Raw genomic sequence first — 24,300 nt, 5'->3', positions numbered from 1 at the left:
TCATTGAAAGTTTTTTTTTGAAGTCATTGGACGAATTAAATTTTACGGTTTTGTACTACTACTACTCCCCTCCCATCGTTCTCATTTTATTTTATTTTACCTTCGAACGCGCGTTTTTCTTTTTTTACGCACGCGAACAAAATAATTATCAAAAAAAAAAAAAAAAAAATTTTTAAATAATAATTTGGCTATTTCGAAATATTTAATCACGACGGATTATTTTGCTTTTGGAAAAAAAATAAAAAAAAGGTCACGCAAACGTAAAACGCGTGTAAAATTTGCGTGTACGCCGCGTAAATTTAACATAACAAACGTTTAACGTGTAAATAACTTTTTGTGGAAGGAAAGAGAAAAAAAAAACCAAATAAATTCGAGCGATTGAAGGGGTGTGTGAGTGTGTGTGCATGTAAGAAACGAATTTTTTATTCTCAAGTTGGCACACCTGGAAAAGGTTAATTTTTTTTTTAATAATTATTTACATTAACGTAAAATCGATGGAAACGTTCAAAATCTAATATTACTACATAGATGGCGGAGTCTTTTAATAGAATTTATTAAAAATAACAAAGATTAATCCGGATTAACTCCGGATTAGTTTAATCAGACGGATTAACTAAAAAAAAAAAATTGAGTCATCGCGCGCTTTTTTTTTAATAAAAAATTTTTTAAATTTATCACGGGTTATTATTATTATTTATGACGTCATCAATGGTTTTGTTGTTGTTTTTGTTGTTTGTTTGTTTTCACTTTCGTATTATTATTATTATTATTAAAAACGTAAAAACAAACGCGTTTTAACCTCTTGGATAGTTTAAGGCAAAAAAAATTTATTATTTTTTTTTTTATTTTGTCTTCTGCTTTTTTATTTATTTTTTATTTTTTTATTTTTTTTTTTTCTATTTGAATTTCTAGAAAATTCGTTATAAATTCAAAAAAAAAAAATTTCATTATTTGAGTAAGAACACCGGAAATACGAGGTTAAAGGTTAATAATAATGATGCAATCTGATTCCACGTTTTTTTATTTTTTTTATTCTACTGTGACGTCAGATGTGATTTATAAAATAATTTATTATGGATTATCGTCGTTGCAATTATAATAATAATAATAATAATAATAATGATCGTACGCGTGCTTAATCTGTCAAATCTTTTTCATTAATGTAAAATTTAATCCATCGTGGTTTAAGAACATCTTAGTTAATCCTAAAATTTATTTTTAAAAAAAAAAAAAAAACCTGGAAAATTTTATTTGAATTTTATGTAATTGAATGATAAGATAAATTTTTCTTCTTTTTTTTTCTGACCCTTACGACGGCAGGACATAAAAAAGATGACGTCAATTGTTTGTGTCATTTATTATTTATAAATATAACGGAATGTGTTGTTTGTTGTTGTTGGGTTTGTTTTTATTTGTTTAGATAAAATTAAAAAGATTTACACCGACGGTCAATTGATGATGTGAGATTAGAAAGAGATGAAGGGTCAAATGAAGAGAGAAAGAAAAAGATTTATACGCAGAGAGAGAGAGAGGGAAAGATATTTATACACACATATATAGAGAGAGAGAGAGCGAGATAGAGAGACGGAGATTCACTTATACATGCACACAGAGAGCGAGAGGGAGGCAGAAAAATTTATACACTCATACACAGAGAGAGAGAGGAAAGAAACACAAACAGAGAGAGAGAGAAATAAATTTGTACACACATAGAGAGAGAGAGAGAGAGAGAGAGAGAAAAATTCATATACACATGGAGAGGGAAAGGGAGAAAGAGGCGAACACGTACATAGAGAGAGAGAGAGAGAAAGTCATTTGCGTCATTTTAAAAGATTTTTTTTTTTCTAAAAACGATTTAAGTTGGTACCATTTATTTTTTTATTTAAATTTTATTACTTTAATAAATTAAAGAGAGAGAGAGAAAAAAAAAAATTTTTTTTGTTTCTAGATTTTTCGATTTACTCGTCGTCGTCGTCGTTTCTTAAAAGCTTCGAAATCGTAAATTTTTACTTACTTTTCTCCCCCTTCCCCTCCCCGCCCTCTCCCCGAGAAAAAAAAAGAATCACAAAAGGGATTTAATAAATGAAAGCGTTCATTACCATCGTAATAAAATCATATAAATTTCGAACGTGTAAGAAGAAAAAAGAAAACGGAAAATAAAATAATTGTTTTTTTTTAAACGTGTAAGAAGTAAAATTTGTCGCTACGAAATTTTCGTCAAAACTTTGTCGCAAAAATTTTTAGCGATTTCAAAAAAAAAAATTTGTTTTTAACGCGTTTGTTTGTTTGTTTGTTTCTTTTCCGTTTGTTTGTTTTTTCACGTCAAATCCTGATAATTATTTATTATCAATTTCGTAAAAAAAAAAAATTTATTTACTTTTTTTTAAAATTTCAAAATGTCGGAAAAATGTTTTCGAGTTTTTTGTTAGAGTTTATATTGTTTCAGGATGATGATAATGATGATGATGATAATAATGATTGTCAGGTAATGGATAACCCAATGACCCCAAACTAAAAACAATAACAAAAAAAAAGTAAACAAAAGGAAAAAAAGGGGGAAAAAAATGTTTCGAATTTCGTGCGTTCGGGAAAAAAAAGGAAAAATTAAATTTTGTGGGCGTTTCCGGTTTTGAAAAATTTTCTTTTCTTTTTTTTTTCTATATTTATTTTCTCGACTTAAAAATTACGTGATAAGTGTTATCAAATTTTCTTTTTTTCTTCTTTTCAATAGACTTTAATTTTTTTTTTTTTTTTTTTTTACTATAAAGGTCAAAACTGAGGTCATCGTATTATTTTTTTTGTTTTGGCGGGAAACGAAAGCTCGAATTGAACTGAAATGAGAAGAGGGGGGGAGGAAAATTTTTCTTTATAGCGCTATAATAATAAATTTGGATTAGAAAAAAAAAGAACATTTGCGTTATCGTCGTATAATTTTTTGATTTTTCTTTCTTTTTCTATTTTTGTTTCTTAATCTCTCTCTCTCTCTCTCTCTCTCTCTCTCTCTCTCTCTATCTTTCTTTCTTTATAAGACGGTAATTTATGAAAATCGTGTAAGAAATTGCTTTATTATTTTTTTGTTCTGGAAAAAAAAAGTAAAATGAAAACAACAAAAGTTTTGAAAATTTATTAAATCAAAAAAAAACATTACATGTTTTTCATTCTCTTCTCTTCCTGCTGCTGTTGTTGCTGTTGTTGTTGTTTTGTTTTTCCTTTGTTTCCGGTTTTATTGAAAATTAATTAAAAATATTTTTTTTTAAATTTTTCCTGGAGCAATTTTTCCTCTTTCTTTTTAGCTTTTCTTTTTTTTCTGTGATTTTTATACGAAACAACACTTTATGATTTTTTTTCTTTCCTTTTTTCCTTTTTTTTTTAAACTTATTCAGTTTTTAATGGTGAATTTACGCTTTTTGACTTTAAGAAAAAAAATTTTTTTTTTTATATCAACGCAATTTTTTTTTCTTTTGTTCCTTTTTTTTTAAGGGGAGCATATGAAGGAGGATCAAAGGAAGGATGGGGAGGGGAAGGGGGAAGGGTTTGTTGTATTGTCCAAGACGTTGATCTCGTTTTTTTTTTTCATTTTCTTTTTACTTTCTTGAGTAACATCTTCTTTATGTATATCGCACACAATGGAACACGCGAATAATTTTACGACTGAATTTTTTTTTTTAACAAAAAAAAAAAAAAAAAAAAAGAAAACGATAAAATTTTTTCTGAAAGAGAGGAAGGGAGAGAGAGAGAGAGAGAAAAAGAAAGAAAGGGAGGGGGAGGGGAATGGGATAAAAAAAAGCTACACGTTTACGTCGTGTGTGAAAATTACATGACTCATTTTCCTTTGTCAATTTAGTTTTAAAAAGTCTAAATGAAAATTTTTTAATGATTTTATTTAGACGAAAACTATAGACACTGTTATTATTTTTATTTCTCTCTTTCTCTCTCTTTCTTTCTTTTTCTTCCTTTCGAATCTCTTTCTTTCTCTCTCTTTTTTTCTATTTTTCTTTTTTTTTTCTTTTTTTCCCCTCTTTTTCTATTCTTTTTCTTTCTTTCTCTCTCTCTCTTTCTCTCTCCCATTTTTTCTTTCTTTTTCTCTCTACCTTCTCTTCCTTTCTCTCTTTATCTTTCTCTATCAATTTCTCTCTCTCTCTCTCTGCCTCTGTATCTCTCTTTCTCTTTTTCTATTATTCTCCCGTCCATTTTCTTTCTTTCTCTTTGTTTTTCACCCTTTCACCCCCCCCTCTCTCTAACTGTTTTTTTTCTTTATTTCTTTTTCTCTCTTTCACTATTTCTTTTTGCCTTTTTCTCTCGCTTTCCCTCTCTATCATTTCAACTCTTTCTTTTTTTCTTTTTCTTCTTTATCTTTTTTTCTCTCTGCCTCTCTCCTAATCTCTCACTCTGTCTTTGTCTCCTTTTTTTTCCTTTCTTTCTTTCTCCTCCCCAATTTGTATCTCTTTGTATCTTTTCATCTCTTCCTTTTTTCTCCAATTTTCTCTCAAGCTCTCTCTCTTTCTCTTATTTGCATAATTTATTTTAATTTAGGGTAAGGCGTTATAACAAAACGTTCCCTTTTTTCGCGCTAATAAATAAAATAAAATATACAAAAAGTATGTATATAATAAATATTCGAAACGCGATAAATTGGTTATAGGAAAACTTTTCAACGGTTAAAAAACTTTTTATATTCATTCGTCGTCTGCAACGTCTCCCGAATGCAATTTAATTTTTTTTTTTTTTTAATGGTTTTAACAACATCATCATTTTAAATTTTCGTAATGAAAATCTTTCACTCTCTCTCTCTCTCTCTCTATTTAACCTGAGTTTAAAATTCGTGTTTAAATTTCGAATTAAATTCATTTTCGAAAAAAAAATAAAAAACTTTAAATTTTTTTTAAAAAAACGATTAAAGAGAATTTTTTCATTTTTCTATTACCACTTTAAATTAATTTTTTACACACTGGAAAAATTTGGAAAAGATTTTACCCCCCCTCCCAACCTCACCCTCACTCTCATCAATCAAACGCAAAATTGTACTTTTATCGAAATCCAAACGATTATTTAAATAAGTCGAATGTAAGGATTATTATAATCGGAAAAATTATTTTCTTTTCAATCAGTCAGTCAATCAATCAATCAACCTATCGATCGATCAATCACGTATAACATGAATTAAATTAAAATTCGTAAAAAAAAAAAGACGATTCGAAAATTTTTTTTTTTTCCCCCCGGATTGGATTAAAGAGAATCGTATTAATAAACGGATTAAGAAATTTCACGGATTAATGACGTCATTAAGGATCAACCGGTTGTTCTTTAAAAAAAAAAAAACAAAAGTTTTTTTAATTTTTTAAAAAATTTAATTTTTTTTTGCTGTCGTGTTGTAGCGGTAAAAATAAAAATAAAAAAAACTGCAGCGTGTCGTGTTATTATTATTATTAATATTATTATTATTATTATTATTATTATTATTATTATTATTATTATTATTATTACTGCCGTTGTTGTTGTTGTTGTTATTTTTATCGTGACTCGTAATTTGCAAATTTCTGTCGTCATCAATGATTTCTTCATTTCGGTTTTTTTTAAATAACTACAAATAGTTTTGCTGTTGTTTGTTCTAACCATCTGTTTTTTAAATTTTTTTGTTATACGGCAACCGAAAAAAAGAAAATTTTTTTTTAAGTGGGGGGGGGCTTTTTTTTGTGCAATATTTTTTTCGGGAGTGGAATTTTTTTTACGTTTTCCTGTCGTTACGAAAATGAAAATTTTTCTCACGAGCACAACGACAACCGAAAAAAAAAACACCCGCAAAGTTTTTTTTTTTAACAACTCGCACGTGTTCAAATCAAAACACGTGTTGTCGTCATCGTTTTTAAATAGGCGACAAATTAATTAATCGAAAACAAACGACAGACAGAAATGACGTAATCAAACTCATTAAAAGAAAAATCTCAGGTAACGAATAAGTACGTAAACAATTGAATGAATGAATGATTGAATAACATAAATGGATTTCGTGTGGGACTTTAGGAATAAAATAACAATAAGAGTCTGAACACCTGAAAATTTTTCCCGGTTTAAATGAATTGTTGTGCCTGAAGGAACTTTTCCCCCCCTTGTTGCATCATCCCACTTATTCTCTGGAGAACCCTATTTTCCAAAAAATTAAAATATAACATACAATAGAAATCATTTATGTACTTACATTTACCCTTTAAAAGCAGAAGAAACAATTTTCTCTTTGTTTTTTTTTTTTTTTTGTTTAATGAACGTTGGTATGCCTGCCTGCTGAACACTCCTCGTATTATGTTAAATAATGAATATAAAGAGTCAAAGGTGTGGCTTAAATGGAAAAAAAAAATAGTTAATTTGTTTATAGTATTAATGATTTTTTTCTTATTAAGTATTATTTATACTTAAAAATTATCGTCGTCGAGTAAACAATTACGTGGCACTAGATAGATAATTTATTATTTAAAAAATAAAAACGTTAAATTTTTTTTTTTTTATTAATTTAAGTAATTAATGAATTTTTATTTTATTTAAAAAAAAAATATTGTTGAGTCATTTTTTAAAAAGTTTTAATAAATCGATTGTCTGCCGCCACGTTGACGACGACGACGACCTTTTGAACGGTTAACACTAATTTTTATTTTTATATATATGTGTCGGATAGGACAAGGTCGAAAGAATTTGACCTTGAAAAAAGGGGTTTCGAAAACATTGTTTAAAATTTCGGATTTTTCCGTACAAAACCGGAAATAGTCGAGCGTGAAAGAAATTTGATTGGTTGATTTAAAAAAAAAAAAAAAAATGATGAGATTATTTCGTTCGCGAAATGAGTGACGGTGAATAATTACGAATGACAAAACCGAAAAAAAAAAAATTTGGTCAAATATCTGTAGGGAGTCGCGAGGAGAATCCAAGGGGAGACTGACGATGATTGAATGCTCGTTAAATAAAAAAAAAAAAAATTATTTATTTATTTTTCGCGACGAGAGAATAAAATGGTGGAAGGTCGCGAAGAAGACAAAAATAACAATAATTTAATTTAAATTTATAATTTAACGGTTTTTTTTTCTATTTGATATTTAAATTAAACGCGGATTTCGCGGTTTAATAAAAAAAATTCTTCGCTTTTTTTTTATTAATGATTTTAAGTTGGCAACGAACGAATTTCAAATTTATATACGTCATACTTTGCCCTTAAAATTTTGTTTTGAATTTTTTAATTAACTGTCATAATAATAGTAATCATCATCATCATCATTGTCATCATCATCATCATCGTCATCATCATCATCATCGTCAACATCACAATTACCGTCAACATCTCCATTATCATCACAATTACCTGTTACACCATTATCAACATAATCATCGCCATCCTCACCACCACCATCATTGAATTTTTTAATTAACTGTCATCATAATCGTAATCATCATCATCAACATCATTATCATCGTCATTATTATCATAACCAGCACCACCTCCTACACCATCATCATCATCATCGTCTTCATCATCACCAAGGCGAACGTGTTTTTACGGGTTCTTAAAAACAAAAATGGCGATTTTAGATTCAAACGTTCGAAATGAAAAAAAAAATTGTTTATAAGCGAAATTAGTATCGTCATTATTATTATTATTATTATTATTATTATTATTATTATTATAAATCCCGTAAAAAAATTTTTTTCTTTATCTCTTTACGTAAGACAATTACTAAAACAAAGTCGAATAGATCGGGTATAAAGGGAGAGTGCGAGGAGGAGGAAGTGGTACGAAGTGATGGAGGCGTGATAGGTATGAGGTTGATGAAAGAGAAAGAGAGATGAAAAGAGGGTGGGCGGATGGGAGGAAAGAGGTGTGACGAAAGGAGGGGGAGGGGTAAAAAAAAAATAAAATAAATCAGTTTTATGTAATTAAATACTCAAAGTTTTTATTTTACGCAACTCTCATAATAATATTTTATTATTTTTAATGATAATAAATGAAAGTGAAATTTTTTTTTTTTTTTAATGACGTCATCATCTCATTTTTTTTACTGGAAACGAAAGATAGGGTAGGGAAAGGGTGGGGAGGAAATTTCTTATTAGTTTATATTTATGTATATTTTTTTTTCCATTCCATTCCAGCTCCAGACTTTTTTCCATGAATTCATTCATTTTTTCGTTACGGTGATGACATATTGAAATTAATTCACGTTCGCGTCATTTTCATAAAAAAAAAAATTTTAATCAAATTTTTTCGTATGATGTGAAAAATCTAATGCCACGTCAATTCGTTAATAAAATTTTTTTTTTTGTATTCGTATGAAAGAACACCTTCCAGAATATTTTAATCCATTTTAACCGACTTTCGAATTTTTTTTTTCTTCCCCCACGTGCCAAAAATGAATTTTTTACAAATACATAATAAAATTTAGTCGCCATTTTATTACTTTGTTACACAAAATCTGGACGATTGCCTGACATTTTTTTTTTTTTTTTGGGGTTTGATCTCTTCATCAATAAAATTTGTGCTGGAATTGTTTCGAAATATTTGAAGTCACGACTTTTTCTTTTTAAAACGTGATCGGTTTCGTTTTATCTAAATTTTCCTTTTTATTCATTTTTTTTTAAATTTCGACAAATTTCTCTCGTTTTAACGAATTGACTCTAACAACGGAAGTGATCAAACCGTTAATCGAATGTTTGGAAAACCGGAGAATATTTACGTCACTCCTTAATTTTTTTTTTTTTTTAAAACAACGATCGTGTTTGTTTGTTTGTTTGTTTGTTGTTTTGAACCCTTTTAGAATCTTTTTTAAAAAGTTTTACGCGAGCATAATCGTGGAATTAAATAATTTTATTCCATTCTCACAAAGATTTTCCACCCCCCTTTTTTTTTAAATCGTGACGTGTCATTAATTTATTTTTTAAAATTGAACGTTAAAAAAAAAAAATTTCCAGAACAATAAATGAATGAAAAAAGGTTAAATAAATAATTATTTTGTTTTCTGTTTGTTTGTATCAAAACGTTTTGATTTCGTAATTGAGAAAAATTTTTTTTTTCGTGTCAGAAGAAAAAGAATAACGAGATCATGGGGAATGAAAACATATTTTTTTTTTTTTTTATATGAAATACGTCATAAAAATTTACATTTTGAAATTTATTTATTTATTTAATATATCGGACAGTGACCCTTAAAAAAAAAAAAAGAGAAAAAATTTTTCGTTTGTTCATTCGAATTCGAAATTTCCCGCCATTTTTTTTTTTTAATTAAGTTTTAGATGAAATCGGGAGTTTTTTTTATTTAATTTATGTTAATTATATGTGATAAGTAAAAAAAAAAAAATTTATTTATTCATAGAATGATAAAAGTAATTTACGTGATTGACAAACTTAATGAATTTTTTTTTTTTTAAACAAACGCATTCGTTTGTTTTGTTTGTTATTATTATGACAAACGGGTAAATCGTTTTTTTATCGGGTTTCGAACGGGGTTTAAAAGAATTTAAACGAACGGACGAAAAAATCGAAGAAAGAACGTTTAAGGGAGAAAAGAAAATTTTTAGGTTGTTGCAATTAGGAAATGTGGCAGAGAAAGAGAAAGAGAGAGAGAGATAGAGAGAAATAGAAAGACAGAAAAAGACACAGAAAGAAAGAAAATAAGGCAGAGGGAGGGTGTTAAAGATTAAAAGAGAGAGGGAAAATAATACCAAATGGTAGAAAAAAAGAGAGGAAGAGAAGAAATAAAGCAAAGGAAAAGAGAAGACAGACAAAAAGTAAGAAAGAAAAGACAAAATTAGTGATGAGAAAATGAGAGAAAGAAAAACAAAAAGATAGAGAAGAAAGCAAAAAGAAAAGAGAGAAAAGAATACCGAATGTAAGAAAAAATACAGAAAAAAAGGGAAATAAAAAAGAGGGAAGGAGAGAGACAGAGAGAGAAAGAGAAGACAGACAGAAAGGAAGAAAGAAAAGACAGAATTTGTGAGAAAATGAGAGAAAAAAAAATAAAAAGATAAAAAAATAGAGAGAGAAAAAGGTAGACAAAAAGGGAGATAAAAAGAGAGAGAAAATAAGGTAGAGTAAGAGAGATAAAAAGAGAGAGAGAAAATGATACAAAAAAAAATTTATTCAAATACTCTGTGACCGAATAATAATCGAATATTCTGGTGGAATTTTCATAATAAAATTGAAACCGTTTCTAGAAATTTTTTTTTTTTTTGGTCGTTTGTGTTTGTCACGGGCAAAAGGTAATTTTTCATCATCATTAATCAATCTTCACACTCCCCCTCCCGCCCCCTTCCGCCCCCTTTTTTTCCCCCTCTCATTTAACACTTTCTCTCTCTCTCTCGTTATTTCCTTTTTCTCCCACCCACTTTTACTTTTTTTTTCTTTTTCGTAACGGCCCTCATTATTATCATTATTTTTTTTTCTCTTTCCATATTAAAACCTCTTAATTATTTTGTTCCAATTATGGAAAACCGTTTGTTCGTTTGTTTGTTTGTTTTTTAATAATACGTAATTTAAATTGTTCTTTAATAATAATAATAAAATTAGGTTCTGTTATTATTTCGTTTCGAGAATAAAAAAAAAATGGCCTCCAAATCGATTTTTTTTTAATAAACTCTCCGTATGTTGTTCTCCAGTCGTTCTCCATAAAAATTAAACAATTTCGGATAATTACGATTGGAAATTTCATTTTTTTCCCGCCAAAAAATACAAATTTAAAATTTAATTTAAACCGAACTTAAGTTATTAGAATTACAGTTATTATTATTTGTTGTTGTCTTTTAATCGTGTGCTGGATAATTCCAGAAGGTATCGAGCGATTCCAGTACGTTTTCCGTATAAGAAAAATATTTTTTAAAAAAACGGAAACGGATTTAAGAATTTTGAAATTTTTTAATTTAAAAAAAAAAACTTTTTAAACGAATTTTTCGGTTTAATAATTGAACGACTTGTTAAATAAGTAAAATTTGCGGTTGTTAAAAACTTTTTCATATTTTACGTTCGTTATAGCTAACATACAAGCAAAAGTTGATGAAGTCAAAAGATTTTAAAATTCTAAAAAGAAAGGAAAAAAATGGGGGCGGGGGAGCGGGACGAGTGGGAGTAGGCTGAAACGAGCAAAAGGGAAAAGGAAATAAAAAATGAAAAAAAAAGTTTTTAATTTTAATATTAAATTCATTATTATTATTATTATTATTATTATTATTATTATTATTATTATTATTATTATTAAATTTTTGTTTGTTAACGTAGTCGTTCGAAACAATCGAAGAAACAGGAAGTAGTCGGAAGAAGAAAAGAAAAAATTTTTATAGTAATGACTAACAAAATAAAGGTTTAGTGACACGACGACGACAAAACGTTTTTATATAAAGTAAAAATAAAAAAAAATTCTCGCGTTTGTTTGACACGTTTCCGAACGAGCAACAAACAAACAAACAAACAATATGAAAAGTCGTACGTCGTAGTCGTCGTGACTTAAGAAAATCATGTCATTCAATTTTTACGACAAAATAAACAAATGCGTGACTGAAACGTTTGTAATAAAAAAAAATGGCAATAAAGTTAAAAAAAAAAAAAAAAATTTTTCGGTTCCGTTTCCGGTTTTTAAAATTAAAATTAATTCCGGTAACGTTTGTTTCACGAAAACAAAATTCTTAAGAGTATTTTACTTGTTCCTTTTTTTTTTTACGTATTATTATTATTATTAATATAACGGTGATTCATAATTTTTTTTTTTGTCTGGAATTTCCCACGGAATCCTTCGGGATAAGGGTTTACAAAAAAATCTTCCGATCCTTTTTTTTTTTTTTTTTTTTTTACTAAACGATGCAATTTTTTTTTCTAAAGTTTTTACCAAATCACATGATTCAAGAAAGAAAAAAAAAATTTCCCTCGTGGCTTATTTTTTATTTTCTTCTCTGTTCCTGTCGTTTTGCGTCGACCATTTTCCCTTGAAAAAATATTTTTCAAAATCTTTAAAGCATCCGGAAAAAGGTTTAAATGGGTTCTAAGCCTCCTCGATCCGCCCTCGGATTTTTTTATTACATATAAACAAAATGGCTACAACGCAGTAACAACAACATCAACAACCGAACGTTAAGCAAAGAGAGTAAAAAAAAAAAAAGTTAAAAAAATAAATTGGGAACGACGTGTCAGTAGACAACAGACGGATTTTAAATACATTTTTTATAAGTAATATATTTGAGTGGTGTGCGGTAAAGAAAGACGAAAGAAACGAGCGTCGAATCAACAGTAAACGGAATTTCGTTTGTTTTCCTGTGTTTGTTATGTTTGTTCGTTTTTTTTTGAGAGAGAGGGAGAGAGAGAGAGAGAGAGAGAGAGTGGTGAGAACACGACAGAAACAGATAAAAATTTCAAAAGTTTTCCGATGGAAAATTTCTTTTCTGTTAAATAAAACTTTTATATTTTTTTTTCTTCTTCTTCATAAAACTCGGTTCGTTGTTCTGGAAAAAATTATTATTATTATTACTATTATTATTATTATCATTATTATCATTATTATTATTATTGTGATGTTAAAATATTGTAGTGGATGTAGAGAAATTTTTTTTTTGTTTTTTTTTTTTTTTTTAGTTTTTCTTAATGAAGTTAACGAATTAAATATTATTATTTAATTTCCGTTTCCGGTTTTTAAATTTTTTTTTTTTCTAAAGAAAGTTTTATTAGTTACACGACAAAATAGAAAATTGTATTCGTTCGTCATTATGCTAAAAATAAAAACGCAAAAAAAAAAAAAAAATTTTTTTAAAAACATAAATTATGTTAATGACGTCATGGCACACCACGTGCGCGCGATTTAAAATTCACATAAATTTCAAAATTTGCGTTATTTTACGCCGCGTAAAAAAAAAAATGCAAATTTTTTTAAGATGAGTTTAAAAAACCTTGAAATTTAAGCGTAAGCGTTACGTACACGACGAACGTTTCACGTTTCGTGCCACGATTTGGTTGATTTTCTCCAAATACCAACCACGTCGTCAGTTCATGTTTGCCTGTAAAAAAAAAAATAAAAAATTCCAGAACGTTCCAGCAAATCCGAAATTTCAACTTTTTTAAAATTTGTTTACGAAATAATCATTATTATCATCATCGTTTGTCATCGGTGGTGGATTTGTTCGTTTGTTTAATTGAGTCCCCCAATAAAATAAAAAATAAAAATTGTGTGACGTCATTGTTTCATTCGCTCAAACTTTTTAATTCAGGAGTTATTAATTAATTTAAAAACCAAATTTGGAAAACTGAGTTGACTGAATTGACACTGAGTAAGAAAGAGAGAGGGAGAGGGTGCGAAGGAATGAGAGAAAGAGAGAAAGTAAATGAAATTGAATGGAGGGTAGAAAGAATGAAGAGAGAGAAAGAGAGAGGGAGAGGGTGCGAAGGAATGAGAGAAAGAGAGAAAGTAAATGAAATTGAATGGAGGGTAGAAAGAATGAAGAGAGAGAAAGAGAGAGAGAGAGAGAAACTAATGAAATAAAGTTTAAATTGTTTTTTTTTTGAAATTTCAAAACTTTGACCACGTGCCTTTTGTTTTTCGTCATTCGTTAATGATTGAAGGAACAAATGATTGAATGAATAACTGAATGAATGATTGAATGAACGAACGAATGACTGAATGAATGATTGAATGAACGAACGAATGATTGAATGAATAATAATAATACTAATAATAACAACCGCCGGAAAAAAATAATTTTACGAGAAAATTCGTTATAATAATAATAATAATATTAATAATAATAGTGATAATAATAATAATTGTTTGTTTTTTTTGCATTCGGTCGGGGAGGGGGGAGGGTCGTGATCGTGTTTGCCGGGATCCCAAAATTTTTCCCATTTCGACGTTTTTAAATATTTTTTTTTCTTCTTATGAACAGATTTAAAAAGGAGAAACTATAAAAATTTATTAAGTGATAATAATAATAATAAATAACAATAATAATAATAATAATAAAACAATAAAACGTCACAGTCGTCGCGTGCGTGTCGGCCATGTTTAATAAAAAAATAAATATCATCCGGACAAGAATCGTGAATTGTGATGATCGTTAAAGGGGGGGTTGTAAAAAAAAAAAAAATTTCGTCGTCGTGTCAGAAGAAAAAGAAATGAAATATAAAAGTGATAAAATAAATAAAGAAAGTATGATAATAATAATAATATATCGATCGATATAAATCGAATGTTAAAATTTTTGTTTTTTTTCGTCGCATGTGCGTGATAGAACCGTTGAAAGATTCGTGAAGAAGATTCGGTCAAATGCTGACCTGTTTCGTCATAATATTATTATATCTGACGTCATACATTTCGGGACTGTCAAATAACGATCATTTAAGATCGCATTTTTATCACGTGAACGCGTCGTCGTCGTCGTCATTATCGCCGTCGGTGTTTTCTAAGCGTTTAAACGGTGTTAAAAATTATATAAAAACAACCGGAAATGATGGAAAAGAAGAGAAAACGACGTGCAGGAATTTACTCAGCGGAAGTAGTCCATCAATCATACCTGGTATCGTACAATTGGCCGTCATCGCTCCATCCGATCCTAATCACGAACAAGCATTATCGAAAATTTTACCCTCGATATATTTAGCAGTGAGATCCGTGTCACATCCGGAAAATGGTATACTTCCGGGTTGGGATATACGTGTCGATTACAGGGATTCAAATTGTTCTTCGACTTTGGGACCTTTGGCAGCCGTTGAATTCTACATCAACAAATCCGTAGGTGAATGATAACTCAATCATTTTTCAAAAAATTTTTTTTTATTTAGTACAATACCAAATGTCTCGAACTCCCCCCCCCAAAAAAAAATGACGTCATCGTTTCACGAAACGAATTATTATTATCAAAATAAAATAAACGACGTCATAAATGTAACGAAATAAAAAAAAAATAACTCGAGTTGATGATTGATTGATTGATCGATTACATCTGGCGTTTGTTGTTGTTTTCAACCGTCGTCCAGCAGAAGACATTTATTTAAATAAACAATTTTTAAATTCTTACGTCATCCTACTGACCTGCATAACGTGCGTGACGTGACCGAAATTTTCTTCTTACTTTACGATTCTTATATTAATTTTATCATTATTATTATTATTATCGATTCGCGTTTGTTGTATAAAATTAATTGATTATCATTTTGTTACCTTTTTTAGTTTTTATTTATTTATTTTTTTTTCTCCAGCGTTTGTTCGATTGTTTTCTTTTTTTTTTTTTCTCATCGTCATCGTAATTATTTTTAAATCGGTTTTTAAATGACGTCAAGCCACTTTTTTTTTATTACTTCGAATCGTAATTAAATTATTATCATTATTATTTTATGGATAAACGTCGTTGGAAAGATTTTGTTTTCTAGAGTTTTGTAAGGATTTTCTCCAGGTAATCTGGTTTTTATGATAAGGGGCTCGTAATAACAGAGAATCAATAATGTTCAGCTTATGTGTAAAAACGTATTTTGATTTTTATAGTTCGTTGACCTTGATAAATCATGAAAATGTGTTTGAATTTGATAAGAAGTGTTTTAAAAGAGAGAGAGAGAGAAAATAAATAAATATATATATAATCGGGAGGTTTAGAAAAAATTTTAAAGAGGAAATGAAAATTTGGACGGCGGAAATCGGTGAATGAAAAAACGCGAAAGATTTAACGAGCGTGACACAACTGAGTGCTTATGAGAATGAGATGGATAAAGAGAGAGAGAGAGAGAGAGAGAGAATGAAGTCGACAGATAGATAGATAAAGAGAGAGAGAGAAAGAGGCAAAGTGACACAGAGAGAAACAGAAACACAGAAAAAAAAAGAAAAAAAAGAAAAAGGAAAGAGAGAGAAATTAAGAAAAAGAGAGAAAGAGAGGGAAAAGAAAAGAGAAAGAGAGAGAAATTAAGAAAAAGAGAGAAAGAGAGGGAAAAGAAAAGAGAAAGAGAGAGAGAGAGAGATTTTTTCATCAAAATAAAAATTTTCATCGTAAAAAAAAAATCCCAAAAAGAGGAAATCGACTTTCGATTTTCAATTATAATTTTTTATTCTTAGTCGTGGAATTATCGCTTTAACAAGTAGTTTTTCGTGCTAGTGACACTTTTCAAAGTTTTTTTTTTTATTATATTATTTGATTTGTCTGAATAATAAATTCCAAGTTTAAACTTTTTTTTTTAGGGGGGGTTTCCAAACTGTCATTTAAAATAAAATCCTTAACTGTCTTTCTTGTTTAAATAAAATTATTTATTTATTTATTTTTATTTAAACAATTTAATTAACAATAAAAAAAAAATTTTTATGACATTTTTAACGATTCTTTAAATCCGCCATTTTTTTTTTAAATAAAATCCTCCCCCTTTTTAAATTTTCCATTTAAAATTCCATTAAAAAATTGAATTATAAAAATTGAGGTCGTGCACGGAAACATTGAAAAAAAAAAAAAGTCAAAAGATTGACTGACGTGGAAATTGTGTCAAATATCATCTGTTATCAGTTTGACTGATAACTGTAAATACACCCGCGGTTATAAATGGACTCGATGATTCTATTGGGGCGATGATGACTTGTCGAAAATTTCTTTTTTTTTTTTTTTTTTTTTTTTTTTTTGATTTTCGTACGCGCCAATCAATAAACAATCAAAAAAAAAAAAAAAAATTTTGTTTTGATTTGTTCCTGCCATCGGTACCTGAATGATAATATTAATAATAATGATGATGGTAAAAATTTGTTAGGTATAAGAAAATGACAAATTGATTTTGATTGAATATGTTTATGATAGATTTTTTTCATAAGATAAATACTAACGCAAATAATTTCTCTCTCTCTCTTTCTTTCATCATCTTTCACATTACCTCTCTTTATCTGTCATCATTTTTTTCAGCATCTCTCTCTTTCTCTCTCTCTCATTCATCGTCTCTGTCTTTCTCTCTATCTCTGCAGGGGATTTAAATCATATAAAACCAAAACGAGTAGGATTAGGTACGAGAAATTAATTCGAATTATTAAATTTATTCATTTGATGCCACGACGACGATGATGATGATGAATCGAAGGTATTTTCGTTTCGGGTATTATTAAAAACAAAGTGAGAGTCCTACCGTTCGTTTGTTTGTTTGTTGTAAGTATCCGACAACAAATTAAAAAAAAAAATAGGCGATTAATTTGTTTTTTGTTATTGTTGAAAATCGTTAACGAACGAAATATTTGTTTGTTTTGAATTTTTTTTTTTTTAACAGCGACAAACGTAATTATTTGTAATAATAATAATGATGATTATTTAAACGGAATTGATCAAATAGATTTTTACAAATAGGTGTCCGTTTGTTTTTTTAAAGTAAAAAAACGATTGTTTTGTTTATTCCGTGAAAGATTTAAAATAAATAAATAAATAAAAATCGGAGGCTGTAACAACTAATTAATTCTAATTACACGTTTCTTTGACACGACCCAACGTGACTAACAACCGTGATAAAAATTTTTGAAAAAATCTGTTTGTTTTTAACCTTTACCAATTTTTTTCTTATTCTTATTCTCACCAAAACTTTTGACTTTTGTTCTATTTCCGGATTCCAGTTGGTTTTTTTCGATAATTATTTAAAATTAATGACGTCATTATTTTCTACGAGTAAATCGTAAATGAAAAAAAAAACGAACAAACGAAAGAAAAGTCGTCGCGACGTGGCAGCAGGAGTTTGTTGAAAAGATTTAATTATCGTGTTTTAACAACAACTTGAGATTAACAGAGTTAATTGACTAAGTTTGACCCTTTTTGAATCGTGTAAATATTTTTCAGAAATGAATTTTCTCTAAGAGAAAATTGTCTTCTGCTTGGTTTTTGTTTGTCATCGTCGTCTGCTGATTCAAAAGTTTAACAAAGTTTAATTTCACGGTTCGAATGAAAATAATGAATTTTATCGTATGAAAAGCTTTTTAAAATTTTGGATCGTACATACGATATTTGAATTGATTCGATTTTAAATTATACGAATGTGTCATTTATTATTATTATCATCGTCGAATTTACCCGACGGGGAAACGGGAAATGGATTAAAAAATTTTTTTTTTTTGAAAAAATTTCGCACGAAATCGTTTTTTTTTTTTTTAATAACTGCAGATAAAAACTTTTTGTAAAATTTTTATTATTTAATGATTTTGATAAACGTTAGCGGAAGTGGAGGAGAAAAAAAAGAAGAGGAAATCGGAAACGGAAATGAGATTGACACTTAAAAGAAAAAAATATGAAAGAGAGAGAAAAAATTAACGTTCGAACCGAGTTTTATTCGTTTCCTTCCCGTTTTTTTTTCTTTTTTTCTACTTCCACGTTTTTTTTTTCCCTCCCGACAGTATATAAATTTATCTCTTTCTCTCTCTCATTTTCTTATTACAATGCATTTTTTCTCTTAATAATTTTTGTTTTGAAAATTCGACAAGGAAATTTTAATATCGATCGATTTATGGCGGATGACGTTAATAGTTTCCAACAATCTTTTTGCCCCCGCCCCCTCTTCACCTCCTCTCCTCCTCGCTTTTTTTTTATTGTTAATTTTCCTTTGATTTTATTCCGAAGATGTAGCGAATCGGAAAAAATGGAAGAAGAAGAAAAAGAAGAAGGAGAAAAGTTGCGGAAAATATTCTAGTCTAGTCGGCGTCCTTTTTTATGCGTTTCTTTTTTGTTTTGCCCCTCGGCAAAGGAAAAAAGTTTTTTTTCCTTTGAAAAACTCTCTTTCTATTTTCTTAAACAAAACGAATAATAATAATTTAAAAATTTCGTTCCGGTTAAAATTCCAGCGAAATTTTTTTTTTTTTTTTTAGGAAAAAAATTGAAAAACACAAAAAATAAATAAAAAAAAATTAAATTTTCCTAGGTCGTGGAAGTTGTTTGTTGTTGTCGTTGTTGGTATAGGTTGACGATTGTGTTTTTCCAGTTTTTTTTGTCCATGAATAAAATATTGTTCGTCGTCTCTTATCACCTTGATTTTTTTTTTTTTAAATATCATTTTAAACCGTATAATTACGTTTTGTAATAAATTAAATGTAATCGTTCAAGTCGTTAATGTGACGCACCTGTAAGCGTGCTCACATTCCTACGAGCGGAAACAGTCGGAAACAAACGGCGGATGCAGATGCATTAAATCAAATTGTAAAAATATTATTATTATTATTTTTTTTTTGTTTGGATGTAAAATAAGAATTTTAAAAAAAAAATAGAGAACAGAACGAAAAAGAGAGACAGAAAAGAAAAAAAGTAAAGAAGAGAGGGACAGTCAGTAATAGAGACAAGAGACGACAGAGACAAGAAGGTAACTCAAGACGAGAGAAAGAGATACAAGAGACAGAGAAGAGAAAGGCAGTCGATAACAAACAGACAAAGAGACAAAAAAGACGAATAAAAAGAGACAGGGGGGGAGGGAAAGAGAGAAAACGAAGAAGAGAAACAAAAAGAAAAGGGTAGAAAAAGAGAGACAGATTGGGAGAGTAAAGAAAAGAGGCAAGACAGAGACAGTGGAAGAGAAACACAGTCAGTAACAAACAAAAATAGAAACAAAATCAGACAAATTTAGAGAGCAAGAGAGAGAGAGATGCAAAGACAAAAAGAGAGAGAGATAGAAACATGTATTCATTAGTGACGATTTACATTAAATAGAACTATAATGTCAAAGTTGAAAAATTTCACTTTTTCAAGAACGTCTATAATTCGTCTATAAATTATTATTATTATTATTATTATTAATTTCTACGTAGTAGTAAAATTAAGTGTCGACATTTTTTTTTTTAAATAATAATAATATTTAACCGCCGTTCGACGAGGTTTTTTTTTTTATAGCGCGACCTTGATTTTTATATACATATATATTTATAGCAAACATTAAAAATGCGATTTCTCCATCATATTCTGGATAATAAAAACAAAATGAGAGATTCAGGTACGAGAGAGAGAGAGAGAGAGACTTCTTGTGTAAAGAAATAAAAATTCTTTTTTTTTTAAAATACGGTTGTTTGTTTGTTTGTTTCTCGGCATCACATTATTTATTTTTTTTCTTTAAAAAAAAATGTCGGAATGATTTGAATCGAAAAATTTTTACCGAATTCGTCAGTCACGTTTAATTACAAAGATTCAATAATTAAAAAAAAAATTTCATAGAGTAAATAAACTAAATTTAAAAAAAAAACAAATATGGCGGATTTATTTATCGACTTCCTCGCTTAATTTATTTCATAGAAAAAAAGACTTCGTCGAACGTTTTTTTTTTTTTTTTTGTTTATTTATAAAAGGAAAAATTCCAGAGAATTCCAGGATTTTTTTTCCCTCGCTTTGGCGTCGCGCGGTAAAAAAAATTTTTTTTTGATACGCAGGGAGAAAAAGAGGAGGGAGGGAAAAAATATTCTAAAGGAAAGTTTTTTTTTTTTAATTCAAAAAAAAAAAACTTTTTTTACTCGAAACGTGAGATTTTGGACTGTGAAAAATTATGCGGAGTAGATAAAAAAAAAAGTGGCAGAAGAAAAAATAAAAAAGAATTGAAATAAATTAAAAAAGTGAAACGGGGGGGAAATTTTTTTCCCCCTTTTTGTTAAATGTTTAATGATAATAATAAAAATGAACGTTATAAAAATAATAAAAAAAAGAATTTGCAAATTGAGGGAGACAGACAGAAAGAAAAAAAGACTGTTAAGGTTTAAAGAGAAAGAGGGAGAGAGAAAGCGAGAGAAACAAAAAAAATACTGTTGAAGTTTAAAGAGGAAGAGAGAGAGAGAGAGAGAGAGAGAGAGAGAGAGAAAGAAAAAAAAATGATTGTTAAGGTTTAAATAGGGAGAGGCAGAGAGAGATAGTTAAGGTCTAGAGAGTGATAAAGATAAAAAAAATATTGTTAAAGTGTAAAGAGAGAGAGAGAAAGACAAAAATATTGTTAAGGTATAAAAAGAAAGAAGAAGAGAAGGAAAGAGAGAGAGAGAGAGAGATTGTTTAGGTGTAAATAGAAAAAAAGGGAGAGATTGTTAAGGTCTAAAGAAAAAGAGGAAAAGAATGTTAAGGTCTAAATAGAGAGAGAAATAATGTTAAGCTATAAAGGGAAGGGAAGAGAGAGAGAATGTTAAAGTATAAAGAGAAAGAAAGAGAGAGATTGTAAAGGTCTGAAGAGAGAGGTAGGGAGAGAAAAATTGTTAAGGTTTAAATAGAGGGAGGCAGAGAGATATAATTGTGAAGGTGATAAAGAGAAGGAAAGATTGTAAAGTCTAAAAAGAGAGAGAGCGAGGAAAATTGTTAAGGTCTACAGAGAGAGCGAGAGAGAGAAAAATTGTTTAGGTTTAGAGAGAGAGAGAAACAGAGAGAGAAAAAAATTGTTAAGGTCTAGAGAGAGAGAGGGATTGTTAAAGTGTAAATTCAAAAAAAGGTAGAGTTTGTTAAGGTCGAAAGGGAAGGATAGAAAGAAAAAATGTTAAGGTATAAAGAGAAAGAGAGGAAGGGGGAGAGAGAGAGAGAGATTGTTAAGATCTAAATAGAGAGAGAGAGAGAGTAAAAATAAAAATAAAAATACCGTAATGAAGTTTTTTATTACTTTCGAATGGCACACGAACAAGTTGTTTTATTTTAACAACTTCGCTAAAAAAATTATTTCTATATAAATTTTTTATAAAAATATTTTTCCAATTACCTAGAGAAACCTGGAGAACCCTGGACAACCCTGGAGAATTGATAAAATTTCAAAAAATTTAATTTTTTTTCGTTTAAAATCCTTTTCAAAAAAAATTTTCGACGGAAAAAATTAAAAATTCGCAGACGATTATTAATTAATTAATGTTATGTTTTTCCAGGATTTTTTCCAGCATCACCGGTTTTTCATTTCTTTCAACATTTAAAAAAAAAACATTTTCCCATTAACGTTTCTCCGAAAAATAACTCACGTCAAAGTACGATTTCAAAATTTAAATGATTCCAGTTCGCAGTCATCCATTTTGTTTTTTTTTTTTTAAAACGTTTAAACGTCACTTAAACGTTAACTTATTATTATTATTATTATTATTATTATTATTATTATTATTATTATTATTATTATTATTCATTATCGTTTACGTCGTTCGTTTTTTTGAATTTGAAATTTAAATTTTGAAAAATTTTTCGTTCTGGAAAAAAATTTTTACGTTCGCACAACAACAACAAACAAAAAATTGTTTTTTGATTTTATTAAATTTTCCAAGCTAACGGGAAAAACTTTTTGGAAAACAAAAGAAAAAGAAAGAAGTCGTGATAATAATAATAATAATGATAATAATAATAATAATAATAATAATAATAATAATAATAATAATAATAATGAATAAAAGAGAAAAGATAACTTTTTTTTTTCAGTTATAAAAATAAAAATTTTAATAAATTTTAATATATTCGATCGTCCGTTATTTATTTATTTTATTTTTTTTTATTTTTTTTTCCGGGTCAAAGTTGGCAACGCGAAACAATAATAATAATAATTGTGAATTTTTTTTTTTTTGTCAATTTTTCTTTTCGAGAACTTTCGATAGAAAATTTTTATGAAGAAAAATTTTTTATAATGTTAAACGAGAGTTTTTTTTTGAACTAAAATTTCAGGAATTTTCCTTTTTCGTATTCCTAAAGAAATTTATCAGTTGTTGTTGTTGTTGTTGTTGTTTGTTGTTTGTTGCTCTGGACAAGAAAAAGAGAAAAAAAATTTTGGGTTTTGTTGTTTTTTATACGGTTTCGATTTTGTGATCCGTTCGTCGAACGTTTTTTGACGTTTTTCATGAATTTTTTGTTTTATTCATAATTTGACGCCATTTTGAAAAATCTAAAGACTGAGAGAGAGAGAGAGAGACAGAGATTGTTAAGATCTGGATAAAATTTGATACGTTCAAGTTAATGTTAATAATAATAATAACACGTTACGTTTTTTTTTTATTTAAAAAAAAAAATATTTTTTTAGGGCAATCGCCATGACCGAATTTTTTTTTTTTTTTGGTTCCCCACCTATTATTATCATTATTATTTGCGTGCGTGCGTGGAGCCTCGATGAAATTTTTTTTTTGGAAATTTTTAAAAAAAATCTTAAATTTTAACTCGACCGTGAGAAAAAGGAGGCGTTCGAATGTGAGGTTTTTGTCACGAAAAATATTTTGAAAATATTAAACGCTGGAATTTTAAATGTTTAAACAAATGAAAATATTGTTAAAATGATAAAAATGGGGATCTCTCGTCTCGGGGGGAAGGAGGAGAAGAAGGGAGGGGTAAAAAATTTGAGGAGGCGTCGAGTGAGATTAAATAAAAGTCATCGAACGCGATAAAACCTGTTGCATCCGTTCGGTTTCTTTTTTTTTTTTTATTTTATTTTCCTTGCGGATGTAACGGATTTTTTGTTTTCTTATTGATTGACCTTGTATTATACAAATAAATAATTTTTTTTTTTTGTTGTTGAATTTATCTACTGACACGACAAAATTTTTTTTTGTTTTGTAAAACATTAATCGGAAATTTATTATTAATTAAAAACTTTTTTTTGTTTAAATTTAATTAAAAATTAATTTTATTTAATTCTCTTTTGTTCTATTAAAGGTAATAAATGATAATTATAATAACCGGAAACGGAAGTGCGATTTAGAACGTATTAAAACTTTAGCTTATAAATTAATTAAAAAATAATTAATTTGTAAAAAAATTTTTTAAATTAATTTTTTCGTCACAATTTTTGTTTTACGTAACAAAGCGACATAGAAAAAAAATAAATAAATAAATTTTTCGTGTCATTAGAAATTGATTATCGTGTCAATAGTTAAAATAAATAATTTTTTTATTTTCCTTTCGATTATTATCAATAATTTTCATTTCCTTTTGGATTATCAATCTCGTTAAAAAAAATTCTTATTTAAATCACTTCCGTTTTTTATTTAAATCTCTTCCGAAAGGTTTTTTCCGAACCTTTTTATCACCCCTCTTCTCACTTCCGACCCCCAAAAGCCTTTTTTTTAATTGAAAAAAAAAACAACTGAAAATGACACGGTTTTCATTTAAAATTTTATTTTCCATAGAATAATAAATGAAATAATGAAACGTTCGGATATCAATTCTCTTTCATTCATTTCCTCATTCATTCATTCATTCATTCATTCATTCGTTTGCGGGACGATAAACAACAAAAAAATTTATTTGCAAAATTTTATAAGTTTCGATTTTTTTTTAAAAAAGGAAATTATTTATATTTGTGGATAAATAATCGGATTCTGGATAAGAAGGGGAAAAAAAAAGAAAGACAATTAATCGAACGTACTTGAGTATTATTATTATTATTATTATTTTTCGTGA

The 24,300-nt window shown here is 28.2% G+C and overlaps 1 protein-coding gene across 1 annotated transcript; it reads left to right on the top strand.

Moving 5' to 3' along the window:
- Positions 1-14,119: 14,119 nt before the first annotated feature.
- Positions 14,120-14,747, top strand: Phum_PHUM360560 (uncharacterized protein; the record flags this gene model as incomplete). Its single annotated transcript, XM_002427989.1, has 2 exons — positions 14,120-14,153; positions 14,464-14,747. 2 exons carry the CDS (start codon positions 14,120-14,122, stop codon positions 14,745-14,747), a joined length of 318 nt encoding a protein of 105 aa, XP_002428034.1.
- Positions 14,748-24,300: the final 9,553 nt, after the last annotated feature.

Source organism: Pediculus humanus, genomic scaffold (genome assembly GCF_000006295.1).
Source record: "Pediculus humanus corporis 1103172107775 genomic scaffold, whole genome shotgun sequence".
Lineage (NCBI taxonomy): Eukaryota > Metazoa > Arthropoda > Insecta > Psocodea > Pediculidae > Pediculus > Pediculus humanus.
This window is presented reverse-complemented; position numbering and strand designations above follow the sequence as displayed.